Below are 17,815 nucleotides of genomic sequence, written 5' to 3'. Positions count from 1 at the left end.
GCACGCTCTTCAGATTCTTTACTTCTTGAAAATACCTTGTCAGTAAGTGTCATGAAAGCAACCGCGACTCAGGATGGCAAATGAATTCTGACACAGAACTGAAACCGCAACGACTGTCGCAGCCTAAACTACCATCTGAAGTCTGTTCAACTAAGTATCAACTTTTGTTATTGCCTCGAATGCTGATTTTTGCATACTGTGGACCTTAAAACTGCATGACATTTTAATAACACATCATTCCATTTTAGTATTTTGATAAAAGACGTATGATACTGCTAACTACTTTATTTTATAGTGTAGCAATTTTCATGACCCTCAGCGTATACTGATTAATTCTATATCATAACTAAACTACACAGTATTTCAATGAAGGCAGTCAGAGACCAATTTTTTCAGCATATAGCTTTACAAATACAATAAAACATATCCGAAAAAGAGAAGTAAGTTTTGGTTGACCTAAATTCTTGTAATCAAAATTTAATATCCATAAAGTGATCTAATATTGATTTCAAACCCCGTACTCTGATTTCAAATACGTCTGGAATTTTAAAGTCAGTTTAAAAACACTAAGTTGCACACTCTAGAAATCTACACTGCTTCAAAATTATGAATTGCTGTGAGTCGGGTAATTTTCTGTCATTATCTTGAACATCACTTTTTCTATACAGTTAGAATTTAAGTATTTATTCTAGAATACTGGGTTCCAGAGAATATTAGGTATATTACGTAAACGCAAACATTCTACCTAATTTTCGAAAATGCAAATGAGTGAAGACTTACATGACATTATAATGACTGTAATTTTTTACTGATAAACAATTGCAATGCAGCTGATTTGTGGTAGTAAATATTTGCATTACTCTAAAGCAGGGCTTCCCAACAGAATTATTAAATACGCAACAGCAATGGAATGATATAATCAAAACCCACTGATTACAATGAATGTGTTAACAAAACTGATAATTAACTATTATGGATAGAAAGCTTTATCATACAAATAACAATTCATTATTCAAAATACAATGGTATGCCATGTATTGGAATTTACAAGTCATCGAGAGATATATCGCAAAATTAAAAGTTGTTTACTATACCACTAGTCGGTAAAGTGGCTACAGATATTAGCTGCCGTACAACAGACCCAGGTTCAAATCCCGGAGAAAGCTCGAATATTTGTAAGAGTATGGTGTCTGAGGCATGGGGGTATTCAAAATACATGGCGATCCGAAAGTTCTCTGGAATAGCTATATAGTACGAAAGAATTGAGAAACCCTTAGATCCATCCTTCAAAACTCAGTATTGTAAGGTGCTTAAACGCCATGCCAATGACAGACGCGCTCGTCGCACGATACGATTCATGGACTTGTTCTGATGTTACTGTCAGGCACGTCACAACACAAAATCTGTTTTTTTCAGTCCCTTTATATTTTTACCAGATACTTTAAAATCAGTCTGAATATATTTACACAAATTTTCTGCACAAACATATTTAATGTTCTTTTCATCCATCAATTAACAGACTAGTTCAATAACTGAGTATTTTCCATTTATTTCTATTGTTACGCATTTTGTACACGGATGATTTTAGTGCAATGTGATATTACTGTATTTTTCTGTGTAATGTAACGCGAAAAATTTCAAGATATGCTGGAAAAGTAAGAATACAGGGGCAAATGTATTTAAGACTGAGCAAATGGGTATCTCGGTAATTTGCTGAGACATTGTCAAGCTGACAACGGCGGTTTTAGCGACTTATTTTGTTGGCAAATTTGGCAAGAAATCGCCAAAGCTGGCGACACTTTAGTCGGACCCCTTTATCACAGTAATAAGTAGCACTGTAATTGAATAAATGTAACTGATCACTGTATTAGCTGCAACTGTAAGCAGATAGTAGAAATAAATATCTCGGCTGCCAGTTGAAAATTATATAAAGCCGGGAAGAGCATCTATTCTCAGTTTTTTGACCGCATCTGGCATGAAGGCCTCATCTCACGGAGTATAAAGAAGGAGGGGAAACTGGTATTACCACTTTTCTCAAAAATGGTCCACTTTTGTCGCATTATTTACAGAGGGCGCTGCAATCGTTAGCTTTTCGTCTTTTCCTAGTATTTGACATAGGCATCAATACAGAAAATATTGATTTGATATCAATTTCCATCATGAGTAATTCTTGTAATGCAACCTGCTTCGTCTCTGGATGCAACAGTGGTTATACATCTGTTAGGCAGAAGAATAAAAGCTTGGGAATCAAGAATCCAAGTATATTTAGAGCTCCATAGGTGTGCAACATTTATATCATGCCTGATCACAGTCAGACGAATTTATATAACTTTACAGAACGTCTGGATTGTTAGTAAATAAGAGGGTATTTAAAAAGTAATAGATTGAAAATTAGTTAAATATTTCACAGAACTTTAAATTGGAAATTAGTTAATTATTTCACATAACTTATGTCCATTTGCATTTCGTGCATGAAAGCAGGCAATCCTGAGAGGTTAAAGTTAAATAAATTTCTGAAATTATGCAAGAATGACGGAATATTTGCCTCTTTATTTCATTTACAGAAAAGATTAACTCATTTCCCCTTCTTTTCCGTTTGAAGTAGGTTTTTATAATAAATGGAAATGAACACTGTGCTGCTTAAAATTAACTTTACTTTCATGGTTGAGTGAAAACATAACAGCAGATAAGTATAATGAAAAATTGATTTTCCATGAGATAAATTCAGCATATTAAATAAGTTATGAATATTATGAATATTATGAAATCATGCCACCTAATCACATAATTGAATGGCTGTTAAAAATTAAGATTTAAATCTTGATACAGTGCACAGTGAGAACCATTATGCACAAGGATTTTAAATTTGAATGTGTAAAACTATTCAAGCGTTACATGCTGCAATTAAATTTTTAATTTGCCATTACTATTTTCAAATTTAATTTTATTCACTTAATATTAAATTTGCATCAAAGTCGCGTTAAAAAAATTGCATACAACAAGAGTATTTTTATTTTGTATCTAACTGAATTCTGATATTTATATATACTTGTTGAAATATGTTTTACAGGATCCTGTGCTGCTAGACAAATGAAGACATGCAATTCCTCGTGCCCGCCGAATACCTTCAGAGAAGGATGTTGTACGTGAGCATCATTTTGCAGAAAGTGATATAAAACGATTTTATGAGACCAAGTTGTCTGATGGCACAATATTCAAGTTGGAAATGGGCCGCCCTAGACTCCAAGAAGGAGCAATACCCTCAATCTTTCCAAATCTGCCTTCATATTTATCCAAAACGTCACGTAAAAGAAAAGCATCTGCTGCAAGAAATGTGCCTGTGAATAAAAAGAACGCTCCATTGGTTGCAGATAATGCTGCTGCTACTAAAAAGGATTTTACATTTCCACTGTTGGCCCACCAGCGGCCGAGCGGTAAAGTCGCTGAATACTGGTAGTTCGGTCCGAGGTTCGAATCCCGCGAACGGGCTGGCTACGTGGGCGTTTTCGTCGTTTTCCCCATGTGTAACGTGTATACGAGCCAGTTCCCCTTAGAAAGTCCTCCACGAAGGCATCCGTCCCCTTAGGCAGATAGCCCTTGCGAGCTTTGTCGTAATCTCAAAAAACCAAACCAAACCATTTCCACTATTGACTGAAAGTCTGCAGAAGATTTCCAAACCGCATTGTTTGTGGACTGTAAATTCTGTAGTTGAATTCATCGTATGTCCTCGATGGACAACTAATTACATGTGTGAAAAAAAGAGTTATAATTGATAAAGATATGACTATAAAAAGGTTAGTTTTGTTTTGACATTTTTATAATTTCAGCATTGCGCGTCAAACTGCACTTGGTACTACTGTGCTACACATTCATTGCTTTTTTTTTTTTCATGTGTTATTTATTCTTCACTTATTTATTGTTATTTTTTCAGATTTCTACGTTAGCTTTTCTGAATTCTTGAGCTATAAATAGATGGATTTTTTTTTTTTTTTTTTTAATTAAGGAAATTGTCAGAGATGAAGATACTTGTCTGTAGTGTCTAAATCTAAGGTTACATTTCAGCATAGGTTTTCGAAAACTTTAAATGATGTAAATTATGTTATTTGTGCACTTGACAATAATTTTTTCTCAGCCATTAAGAATTCACATCAGTTGCCTTCGTTTGGCTCCTAAAAGATTCTCCCACACTTCAGTATCCTTTTTTTTTTCTCACTCATTTCTTGTACTATCATAGAACATTATTACAAGTTATGCAATATGTTAAATTAATATTGTTCCAAATTTATTGTCATGTGTGTCTTTTGTTGATTTTTTGATTGTGTGAGCATAATTATTAGAGTTTAAATATCATTTCGAGATTCAACGGCATTGTGCCTAATATATACAAGTGCATAAGTGTTTGATTTCAAAACTTCCTGGTATGATGTGATTATAATGGTTTGTATTGTTTCTTCATCCTGTATGTGATTTATCTAATTAAGTGTAACTGGAGATGTAAAAAAATTGCATTTTTTTTTTATCATAGAAATACTTCATTTACAATTCTGTACTGTGTACTTGCAATACGGTACATTCGAAAATTTTATGTACCATATTTATATCGTGCACTTATATGTATTTTGCATAAAAAGTTGCTTGTATTGAATTATGGAATATTTAAATAAGTGGTTCTATGTTTTACAATTTTGTTTTTGTGTAGATGGCATGGTTTTGGCGATACCTAAATGAAAAAATCTTCCCATTTAAAATGTAATCTATGTAATACGTATTTCAGACTGTTAATTATAGTGATTGTCATGATTTTATATGAGGCTGGCACCTTGATACCGGAATTTTTATTATGCACATAATTAATTTTTCCTCCTCCCCTCAAAAAGGGGTGAATATCTGATGAGGTCACATTAAATTTATGTCCTTGGAATTATTACAGCCATCTAGAAACAGATAAGCGATTTCATCTGGCGACAATATTTTTGCCAACAGGTTTGTTATAACCAAGGAGGTTAGAATAGAAGGAGGGAGGGTTCGCGGTTTCCTCCACAAGCGGGGAATGAAACTTCGCCGAACAAGCGGCGTCCATGTTTGTGATTTCAAAACATTGCATTACGGCAGTGACATGTACGTGTTTCTAACCTGTTCCGTGCATTTATTTTCCAGTAAAAATATGTTAAATTTATAAAGAAATCCCTCGCTATTGTTGAATTTTTGTTTTAAAATAATAAAGATGATATCCATAATTTACTATGTACAGCAAATTATTAAGAAATAGTTCGAAATCTAAATGCATGCGCATAACATTAAAGCCTTTAAAAAATGATGTTTCTGCATATTTCACGGATTTGCTTAGGTTAGAAAATAAATCTTAATAAAATAAAACAGATTTATGTGAATTCATTGATTTCAGTTTATGCGCATTTCATATTTATTAATCTCGAAACTGCCTTTAATTAAGTTGAATTACAGAAATATAAGTTTTTGAACATCTTTCCACATGTTCAATTGTGTAATATACATCTTTCCACATGTTCAATTGTGTAAATATTTTACTTAATTTTATCACTATACTGCTCAGAAATTTATAAGTTTATGCAAAAAATTTTTAACAACAAAACAGTTTATCTTAACTTAAAAAAAATGAATAATAATTAATATATAAAGAAAAGCATTGCTTTATTTAACACCTTTACAATTAATAAAAATAGTAACAATTGATTTCTTACTTTTCATGAAAGTTATAAAACGAATTAACTAAAACGTTCAAATTATAAATTTAAATCCTACCATATAGCATTGTATCTTAAGGAACGAAGATACCCAGCTATAAACAGAAACATTAAAATGTATTTAATATATTTTGATTATAGTTATATTAAATAACCTATTTTAAGTCCTTTTTTTCACATCCGGAAAGAAAACCACATGACATTGTGATATTTTTTGACATAGTTGTCATATTACATAAAAAAAGAAAATTAATACTTACGTGTGAAAACTAATGCCCGGAATTTTTTTCGAGAATCTAAATGTGCATCCATATGCAATACAAGCTGACATGCTTCAAAAAGAAAAGAAAAAAATGTTGCAATGACAGACTTCCTTGCACAAGTCACGGTGATAACAGGAAGATGGCCGCCAACCTTCACCGTTTGAGTTGAACCTTCCCTCCTTCTATTCTAACCTCCTTGGTTATAACATGACCAAGCTATTTCATCAGACAACTCATTTCAGTTCAGTTTGTCTGCAAAGTGAAAGAAATATTACGATTGGTTGTTCTCGCTGTGGAATATTTTCATTTTGTTTCTTATCTTTTGCATTGTCTGTACTTTTAATTTTATATCAAGAATCGAGGAATTCCAAGTTTTTATTTCACTATTCTAAATTATGATACGAGTGCCCTTTCTAAATTCATTCTGGTCCTTAATGTATTGATGCAAAATTTAATTAAAAAGTCCTTCTTAAGTGTTTTTACCTTTTTTCTCATGTGAAGACTTTATTTGTTTAAAGCTTTTTGTTTTGGCTTTCCAAGTTTTTATCCTATTAGATGAACCCCTCTTTTGATGATGTGAAGATAAAGGCTTCGTGCTAAGTACTCCATAAATTAAAATTCCTTGATATTTTCATTGGTTGAGATGCGTAACTGTGCTAGCTTATAAATAGCGGGAATTAGTGAATCTCTTGGTTTTTTGGGCTTTTCATTGTTTTTTCGCTTCCCTCTGGATTTCTGCTGCGTGTACTCTTCTTGTTACAAACTATGCCGTAGTTGGCTTTTTCGTGGTTGGCATTTCTTCGCCCTCTTTTGCAGTTAGTGGAGTAAGCACTATTATATTATGGTATTAGTATTGGAGATGTTTTATGTACAAAAAAAAAAAAAAAAAAAAAAAAAAAAAAGTGATGATGACAGCTGCCGTTATTTTCCAAATTCGAGAGACAGCCCTTATACTTTTCTTTCTGGAGAATGTTTGACCCACTTACCGTATGAGAGATGTTAAATGTTGTTAACGAAGACTGTGAAACAACAATCAGTGCACAGAAATACAAATTTTTTAGGTGCCAGGAGGAATTCTACTATGGCGGACTTCACGCAATCAATATGGAGCAAAGTCTGACGAGAATCGATAAATAAATTATCTTTGAAAATGTATCCAGGACTCTTCTTTTCATTTTATTGGACAGCTCACCATGACATGGCAAATACCATGATCCTACCTTGGGTAAGCCGCTGAACTACTGAAGTATTCTCTTAACACTACACACACACACACACCACGATAATGACCCCACAAAATTTCCAACTCGGACCAATCCTTAAAATTGAATTATGATTCTACGCTATAAACTGTTTGCAAATATTACTGAACAAAATTTCCAATTCAGTCTATAAATCTTGTTAATTAAAATTTTTCTTTTATGCATTTCATTTTTTACATGTTATGCAATATTTAACAATATAATTAATACTCTGATACTCTATCCAACTTTCGAATATATGTAATTCTAACTTCCATTCATTAATGTTATTTTTAAAAAAATATGTTGTTCAGCAGTATACCCTTAGTGAAACTTCAGATATGCCTGAATATTGCACCAAAATTTAATAAAAATGTTGAATTACAATAATATGTTAATTAAAGATCTTGAAGACACATTATTTTTTTTGTTATTTTTTCACATTTGGTTTGCTTTATTTAATTACACCAAACAACTTGCAGGCGATTTGCCTAAGGGTAAGATACCTTCATTTCTAAAGGAAACTGGTTTGTATATATGTTTCACGTGGAAAGACCAGGAAAATACCCATGCAGCTAGCCTGTTGGCGAGATTCGAACCCAGAACCAAACCAGTAGTGTTTGGTGACTTTTGCTGCTCAACTGCTGGTGGGAGAGAACAAGGCACTTGCAAATTGAACACAAATTTAACAAATCACTCCAGCTTCCTATAGCTCACCCTTGTGTGTAACAATATAAAACAATACTGCTAAGATTGTTTCGGGATTATTTATATAATTACTGTTATATTCTTATTAAATTTTTGTTATTTAATTGAACTTGTTTCTTTCACTGCGAGTCTTTAATCGTTGAAAAAGAGATATAAAATTGAGAATAAAAAAGTAAATAATTACTGCAAGAGAAAACAGCCTTTAGTTTTATATAGTTAATGATATTTTTTAAACACTGCAGCAAGCATACATTAGGTATTCTTATATTAAACTGGTAGTTTTGCAAGAAATGTAATTAGACTATTAGTAAATGATCAGTTCAATAAATGAAAAAAAAAAATATGGGATCTTTTCCAGTAAAACATAACACATGCAAAACATTTTTTTCAAAAAAGCTACATGTACCAATTTGAAACTTAAAAGCGAGAAAATATCATAACATTATAACTGTGATAAAATGTTTTCTGAACATAAGAAATTCATCTTTTAGGCTATTGAATGGGATAGAATTTTCCTCCTTTGGAAAGAAAAGAGGACATGTACTATAAAAATAAAAATGATCTGCATTATATTTTTAGTTAAAATACTACATTTATTGGCATTTTATTAAATACTGCATTTAGTTACCTTAAGCCGGACAAAATAAAAGATAGCTTGAATTAGTTTCAATAGTTTTTACTCTTTATATTTAATTATGAATAATATAGTTCAGCATAACCAGTGTCCAGAATACTTAACTGAATTCAAATCCGAATTCTATTTTAAAATCTTTTGAAATCAATTAGAAACATACTTCTCAAATAACAAAGATATGGAAATTTTTAAGAGAAAAAACATCAAAATCAAAACTGACATCTGATTCATAAAAAAGAATAACTTATTATGATAGTAAAGAAAATTTACTGACTGAAGCAAAAAATTCTATAAGCTTCATTAAAATTTCGCCACAATTTATATCAAGCTGTGTATCTAAGCATTTTATAAAATGAGAGACGCGAAGAAACAATTCTAATTAAATTTAACATATATACAGCAAGTATTATTACTAGTAATATGATTATTTTTCTAAGGGGGAAGGACTGAAAAATATCTTCAAATTAATCATTCATAAAAAGTGCTACAAGCCTTACAGCATGAAAGCTGTAAATTAATTTTATAATTTGAGGAATAAAATACAATCATTAGTGAGCAGAATATTATAACGTTGATAATAACGCAATCCATCACATTAAAAACATAAACATTTTTTCATTCGGTATTAAGCTTTGCCGCCTGGCTACTCAATAAATGTTTACATTTGGAACTGCTAAGATTGAACAACAGCGCCATCTAGTGAACGCGACATTTTAGGACCGTTCTCTACTAGGCAGTTTCACCTCCTTCATTATACTCCGTGCCTCATCTATAAGCTCATACAACTGCATATCCTGAGAGAACTCGTCCTCATCCTGAAGTCATTCCTCGAAAATCGTACCTTCTCAGTTAGACAAGGTGATTATTATACTAATCCATATCCTATCCTAAGAGAGGTCGCCCAGGGTAGCATTTTAGGACCTATAATCTATATAATTTATGTTCATGATTTTCCAAACTTCCGAGAAGATTACAACTTTCAACTGGCCTGCTACGCGGATGACACCGCTCTTACACAAAAATCTAGGAAGCCTGTATCACACCACTACAAAATAAAATGCAGCAAGTGGAAGAATGGTGCAAAAAATGGAGAGTGGACATAAATGCAGACAAATCCCAAATCTTACTCATCCGGCGCTACCAGAAACTGGATAACATCTCCGCTACAGTGACTTTATTTGGAAAACGAATCCCACTCGTAACCCATGCTAAATATCTCGGCATCACCTTTAATCGAACTTTCACCTTGTCAACACATAAACATTACCAGGGGAAAAATCTTCGGAATAACGTGCAAACTTTTTCACCTCCTAAACTGAATCCTCAGGTTTTAGCCTAAATAGGAAGAAGAGAATTTACACGGCGATCATAAGACCCATTTTTACGTATGCATGTCCAGTCTGGGCAAATGCCAAACCGAAAGACATTAAAAAGCTACAAGTTATCCAAAACAAGTTCCTCAGGACTATCACCGGAGCACCGTATTACATCAGAAATAAAAACTTGCACCGCGATTTAAAAATTGAATACATGAAACCCTACATCAACGAGCTCAATGAAAATTTCTACAGAAAAGCTAATCAAATTCGCATAGCGGACTTTTCAAATATTTTAAATTACGAAATCATAGAAGATGACTATTACAATAGCCTTTTACTACGCACACCATCAATATGTTGAAATTAAACTCCTAATTACCTTTCCTCGTGTTTTGGATAAAATGAAGCCCATACTGCAGAAGATCCGAACTTACACCTTGCTTTGCCTAAATCTCCTTTCTTGGCCAGCTTCGCAACAGACCGATAGATGGCGCCACAGAAACCAGCAGCTAACCCTAAATTTCAATTCTGCGCCTACTTACGGAATCACCCATAGATGGCAACACGCAAAAACGAGAAAGATCACCACCTCGGCTGGCTTCTGGACTTTATTTTCTACTCCCTCGCCAGTTTTCAAGGGACTTACTTGAGATATTTTTCTTCTTTTCCCTCCCTCTCCCTCCATGGGATTCACTCAGTAACCTTTCAACACCATGTCCATTGTGGATTTCCTTCAGGTTTACAGGGAAGTACTGCGAATGCAGTAGAACCCCCGTATAACTACCTCTGTATCAACGTATTCTCAGTTAATAAGCAGTTATTGTTGTTGCGAGTAGTTAGATCAGCGCGAGATCGGGGGTATTTCCGGGTTAGCTTTCTCATCAGATGCACTTTGCATTCCGTTGTGTTTAAAGTTCTTAGTAGTTTGCATGTAACTACCGATTGTACTCTGTGATACTGTGGACACCTGTACTCCGGAAATTTCTCCGGAAAATTGCAGAACTTTGAAATAATTGATAAAAGAAATTTTATTACTCTATCATGAAACCGCTGTGCATTCAATCTATTACGAACCATACGCACGCAATACTTAAACTTTGATGAAGTTACGTTAGCATTTAACAAATTCTTCTAAATTTTAAACTTGTAAGATCGAACTCTTTTCATTATCATGCAAGCGTCAATATCTCAGCAGGAAGCCTGGAGATTTATCGCACAGGCGTGAAGAGTAACAGCATATAAGAAGGGTGCAAATAGCCCTTTTATTCTCAAATTCTAACAACAAGGCATGTACTTCGTGCTCACAATAACACCGACTATTTGTGGTGAGGAACCTAAGGATAATTTAACAATAAATTCAAAATGGTAAATAGTAGTGCTAGACTACACAATTCACTTAAAGCTAACAGGCTGAGTCAACAACCTAAACTGGGGATAGATTTAATAAACGGCCAGAATGCGTAGTTGCAACTAAGAATAACAGCTGGGCAGTGCAAGATTTACGTATAAGCTGCACAAGCTATAGCTTAGGGACCCCCATAAATTAAAATATAGCATAAATATAGTATAACAGACTTATAAAGGGCTCCTATATCTCAAATAGCTTAGGGCCTTATCAAGTCTAAATCCGACCCTGCAGCTGGAGGGAAAAACTAGCAAACGCGCGCTACACTAGCGAAATCACGCTCTAACCTTCTCGTTTGCCTGTTTAAATAGTCTCTTCACTTAATTTGCATCCTAGGGGAAATAAGAAGTTCAGAAAAGATACCAAAATTAAAATAATTCGTTATTCAACTAAGAGAAACGCAAAAAGCGGATTAGTTTTCATTAATCACACTAGTATTTTGTTACTGAATAATCATATAAAAGAATATTCTAACTGGTTTTTAGATAAATCATCATCGTTGAAAATCACGTTTGCAAATGTACACATTATGGCGCTAATATCTAGTTGTAACGAAAGTTTTCCGCCAAAAAACGTTCTTAATAAAAGGGGGAAAAAACCCTGACAACAGTACCTTTAGAGCGGCTAGTAATCACCACCCAAATCTATGATTTTCTGCCAACGTTTTGACAGTCTTTCAAGGCCATCGGCCCAAAAACTTTGTGGCAGCGAGTTCAAAAACAGATCAACCTCATTTTGGACATCCTGTGCAGAGATAGCACCAGCAAGATGTAGCTCTGGGTGTGAAAAAAAGGTAGAAGTCCAAAGGAGCTATATCGGAGCTATATGATGGGTGTGGCAAAAGATCCCATTAGAGTCCAAACAGAATCCAACTAGTGAATGCAGACACATGTGGTCTTGCCTTATCTTAATTGAACATTACCTTTTTGTGCCGGAACTCAGTCGAACGTTTCCCCTGATGGACTAAAATCTCGCTGTACACCTTACTGTCGAGGGTTTTACTTTCTTCCAAATACTTTATGTGGATAATACCACTGCAATCCCAGCAGATACAATGCATGATCTTTTGTTAGTAAAATTGGGCTTTGCGACGCTGCCAACAGGCTCACCGGGCACAGATCAACCTCCTTTTCAGCCAGTGTTGTTGAAGTAAATCCTCTTTTCATTAAAACTGACAATCTGGTCTAGAATTTTGCCCTTGTGTTGATATTTGAGCACGTCTATCCTCATCTGCTTGAGTCAGCTCATGCGGCACACATCAATTGAACTTGTATGTCAAGTTTATGCGATGCATAGTGTGACTAATGGACATGGCACTAACGTCTAACTCCTTAGAAAGCTCTTGAGTGGTTGCATACTGATCTTCTTCCCGTTCTGGCATGCGGGCCTCAGCAAGGCAGACACAGGACTCTGCTTCTTGAATGTCATAGTCCTTGTTTTTGAACTTTTGGCACCAAGCCTACAAAGTGTAATATGATGCATCATTAGTACGTAAAGCTGTACATATGATTTAGTGACAGTCTGTAGCTGACTTTTTGCAGCAGAACTAGAAGTAAATTATGATTCTAATCTAGTAGCATGATAATTCTATTTCAGATACCTTGTAGTTAATGATAACGGTATTTTTTTTTACAAATTTCACTACATACTGTTTTAAAGGAAGTCCTATTTCTTTCAATAATTAAATAAATAATTTTTCATATAATTAAATATGCCAACACGAACTGTTTGCATAAATGAAATTTGCGGTACTGGGGAACTTTCGATAAAACCCGATATTTTCTTACTAGTTTCAAACATAATTTTGATGCTTCTGTGCTAGATTACAGATGGTAAGAGAACATTTCTATCTGCATCTGGTAGCTTGCAACTTAATTTTATCACTCGATTTTACTCATTTTCATAACATGTCCACTTATCTGCAGATTTTGATAATTTTAACAGTTTAATTTTGAGTTTAAAGTATGTCCTTCATCACTCTTTTTATGTTCAGATGACTGTCACATTTTATACATTATTATCACAATAAAAATATGTTGAAAATATATACAAATAAGTAGCAAATGAAAAATAAGAAAAATAACTTTTATTTGAACAAATTTGGTGAAAAAATATAAAATACATTTGAAAACTGCTTCTGTAGAACAAATGTCCTACCACTAGTAGTTAAGTGGCCTAGTAGTTAAGACCACTGAATACTAAGAATTGAACCAGGGTTCAAATCTGAGCATTCATGGTTTTCCCCATGGATACGAGCCAGTTTCCCTCAAGCCCTCCAGGAAGGCACCCCTCCCCTTAGGAAGATAACCCTAACTTAAGACTGGCAAATAGCCCTTATGTGCTATTTCATATTCATATAACCTAATCTAACCTTTTATACCCCAAATATGATTTGAAAATAATGAAGTAAAAAATTTTAATACTTCCAATTTTCTACACTAGCATTTAACCCTTTGAAATTTGGGAGGTATTAAAAAAATTTTTTTTTGAAAGAAATAACTTTACATATAGATAATTAGCCTTGAATACAATGTTACTCCATGGGAAAAAAGTTAATCTTTACGGTAATTCATGAAGTGGTGGGATACCAGTTCTCCCACCGTGCATCTGGAGCAACAAAATGGCATCTTTGCCTGAGTATTAATTCCCCTAACATGCTTATATAAAGTGCTAATTTTAGAAACCAAATGAAAATGCAAGATATATATGAAAAGGTTTTTGAATAATTATCTAGAAAACATTGATCAAATTTAGAAAATAAAAAAATATTTAAAAAAATTACATATTTTTAAAAAAATAGCTCCCTGTGAGACATTTTAGATATTTTTTAATGATTTCGTAACAGGTTTGAAACAGAGAAGATTTTCGATTTGCTACAGGTTTGAAAAGGAGAATGTTAAGAAGGCCATCATGTTTATTTACATTTCATCTCTTTCCCTCCGCTTAGGATATTTTTCTATGGTGACTCACACTCACATATCCATTCAGTATTCAATGACATTTCGTGTAAGAAGGATATATTTGCATTTCTTTCGGGAAAAAACTAAATATTTTTCAAGTTTTAACATTACTGCAATTTATTAAAAAGTATAATTTGCATTATCTATATATGAAACGAACATACTTAAATAAAAAAAAATTGAACAGTGCTGCCACCTAGTAGCAGCATATCCTACATGTGCAGTGGGACAAATTTGTCCTACCTTTTAATTTCAACCGTTTTTAATTAATATATATGAATTCAAATAATTTTTATTAGAAAAGGAAAGTTTCAGATAAAAATATTCATTCTAACACTAAAAGCTATTGTTCAGACGATTTAAATTGCATAAGAAATTAAGTAATAAAAAATAATAATAAATTAAAAAAAAAAAAAAAAAAAAAAAAAAAAAAAAAAACCCTGCTTCAAAATTAGACCTGCAAAGAATTTTTTCTACATTATTTCTATGAATGAATACTAGTGCTGCCATCTGTTATATATTTAGAAAACTAAAAGGTGTAATTGTACATGTTTTAAACGGAATTTTACAGCTTTCATCCTAGAGATTATAACTGATAAAAAGAGAAGGGATGCCTGACATCCCACTGCCCGTCAGAGGGTTACACAGCCAATTAAGAGCCTATTATCTTTTGAGCAATGCTGCAATTATTCAAAAAATAGTGATATATGGATCCAAGTTTCTTCAATGATAAATTATTAGATGTCTTTGCATGCTGCAGTATATATCCTAAGAGAAGTTGCATTTTCTGTGGATGGTGAAGGAAAAGTTTGACCGAAGCTGTTAACAGAAGAGTCATGATATTTTCATCTTCAAGATTAACTGGATCATTAACAAACTGTTCAATAATATATGGTGATCTGGTAATTTCATTTCCATACCTAACCAGAAGCTTTAACAAAGACAATTTTGCATCGAAACTAACAATATTAAGAGAACATTCTGATACAACATGCATTACTTCATTTTTAAGATCAATCAACTCATGGAAATCCAATGAACATACAGCTTTTAAAATTTCTTCATTTAAAGTATTAAACTCTATATCAATTAGAGAAATAAATTTTTTCATAGGATTTCCAACAGAATGCTTTTTTAAAGTGAAGACAAAACTGTGCACGGCTTGAGAGGATATTTCTTTGTTACAATCACTGCAGTATAATAACAGTTCTTCAGCTATTGCTGAAATATTAGATTTATTTACCAAATGAACTAGAATGCAGAGTTTTTTAACTTTAACTGTAACTGAATCATGAAAATAACAGAAAAAAAGATTATAAAACGATGAAAATATTTCTCTGTGATTAGGCAGATATGATTCTATAATATCTAAAATTGCACTAAGTAATTCTGCATTTGAAGACGACAGTAACAACTTTAATTGTGGAGAAATCTGTTTTAAAATGTCAACTGAAAAATTTTTCTCTAAATGATTTGCATAATACAAAGCAATATCAGCTGCTGTTACAAAAATCGCAGGATTTGAATGGAGTAACCTCTCATCAACAGCATTTAAAAAATAAAGTAATTCCTCTTCACTTTCTGGAATATGCTTCTTCAGAACTATGCAAACTACAGCAAAATTCCAGTCTTGAAAATCTGAAATTCTGCTAACTAAATATAAAAATATTCTACGATTAATTATAACTCCACCTTCTGATTGTAATATTTCTTCTAAAGCATAAAGGCTACTACAAATCACTTGAGGTTCAGGATCTTTAATCATCTCATACAATTTATCAATAATGTCTTGACTGGCATTTAAATTTTGTTTTTCAATAACTAGAACAGAAGAAGTAGCTGCAGTACTACGCACATAGGAACTATCATCACACAGTGCTTGAGGTAAGATCTGCAAGGCGAGGTCTTTTAAACAGGGTATACGACACACAGTCTTAATAACCAATCTTCGCACATAGGGGTTAGGATCTTTAAAGTCCTTCACGAAGCAATTTATTGCTAGAACATTCAATTCAACTATACTAGCTGAGTACCTAAAAAGAAAAGAAAAATTACAACAGCACATTTGGAAGAAAGAGAAACAGGTTTATTTTAAATATAAGAAGATGAGCAGAATGATGTTGTTAACGTTACACAGAAGAATTGTAGAAAAAAAAATTGTTACAAAGAAGAATTGTAGAAAAAACAAACAAAATTTATGGAATAAGCAATCAGCAATTACTATATATTCCAGCGTATAATGTGCACTTTGAATACAAAAATGAGAATGCAATTTATGGGTGTGCCTTATATGCCGGATATAAAAAATTCAGATCTAAAAATAAGGAAAAGATGAGCATACAAAAATTTGATTTCTACATCTACCTAAACTCTGTTACTGGCGATTCTGATGATTTTCTATGACCCAGTTAGAAACATTTTCTTCTAGGATAGGCCATTTCTGCACCAAATATTCATTCTTTGGCATATTAATTACTATAATTTAATTTTTTCCCCACTCGTATACGAAGCTTTCACCAAAACCAAACATCCTTGGTGCAGCACCATTTCTGTTGTGTAGCAAATTTCATGTAATTAAATGAGTCACAGAAATCAAAATTTTAATTTGTAAATATTCAAAATTTTAGCTACACAACAAGTTTGGATATATTAATTTATTTGGCTACTATTATTTATTGCAATCAATTTGGGTTATTTGGTTTTACGCAAACTGCGTCTTCAAACTTGCACACTCAGACAATGGATATAGGTGAATTTTTACGCAATAAACTCAGTTTTTCATGATAAAAATTAAGTTAAACTCTTAGTATTTAATATCAATAGTTGCAGAAAAATTAGCTCCTTAATTTGAGACTACTTTCTTAATCCTAGCCTTAATCAATTTTTAGTTATAGCCTTTTAATTATTAAAACTTCCTAAGTTTTTCTTCTAACAAGAAAGGGGGAAGAAGAGTTACGAAAGTTCACTTTCAACAAAAAAATGTGCGTTCTTTGGACTTAGAAAGCCACTTCCTGTCAGGGTTGCCACGTTTTACAAGGGCAGGTGTTAAGGCGTGGCCTCTTCTCGGCGCAATTTCTGGCAAGTTGGGAGATCCATCAAAATTTCAAACTGGTTGGGTTTGGTAAAATTTTGCATTGCTTAAGGCGGGAGTTTTTTGGTAACTGATTTTTTCACTTTTTCGGGCGGGGGTTTAGCCAAGCTGGCTGCCCCGTCTTGTCTAAAGGGGGTTGTTTTTGCGGGAAGCACACACTTTGCTCTTTGCTCGCCCCTGACATCAGCTCTTGGAGTTGCGGTGCTTCTGGTTTTACACAGTTCTAAATGATGAGAGTTCCTCTCTTTTCTCGGAGCCTTTGGGCCCGAGACAAATTAATGCATCGATTCTCATAAAATCAGGTCTACAATAAAAAGTACATTTAGTCAAATCAAAAAAAAAAAAAAAAAAAAAAAAAAAAAAAAAAGGAAAATGACATCTTGGAAAGGAAATAATAGCCCTACAGCATGCGCATGATCCAGTTCACCTTAATGGAAGCCAAAATTCGTGTTAACACCAGATGAATGCTAC

General features: G+C 33.2%; 1 protein-coding gene across 9 annotated transcripts in view; it reads right to left on the bottom strand.

Annotated features, from left to right (window-relative positions):
- Positions 1–13,357: 13,357 nt before the first annotated feature.
- Positions 13,358–17,815, bottom strand: part of LOC118197428 (AP-4 complex subunit beta-1-like) — a 43,503-nt gene continuing 39,045 nt past the window's right edge. For all 9 annotated transcript variants that reach the window (XM_085808997.1, XM_035368941.2, XM_085808995.1 and 6 more), the window contains one exon: positions 13,358–16,286. In XM_085808997.1, coding sequence (XP_085665123.1) covers positions 14,906–16,286 — 1,381 coding nt within the window. In that variant the 3' untranslated portion in view covers positions 13,358–14,905. The remainder of the gene's footprint in view (positions 16,287–17,815) is intronic.

The sequence above is a fragment of the Stegodyphus dumicola genome, chromosome X2 (assembly GCF_044657685.1).
Source record: "Stegodyphus dumicola isolate Sdum_Otavi_A_Nest chromosome X2, ASM4465768v1".
In the NCBI taxonomy this organism is placed as follows: domain Eukaryota; kingdom Metazoa; phylum Arthropoda; class Arachnida; order Araneae; family Eresidae; genus Stegodyphus; species Stegodyphus dumicola.
Note: the sequence above shows the minus strand (reverse complement) of the source record. Positions and strands in the feature narration are given on the sequence as shown.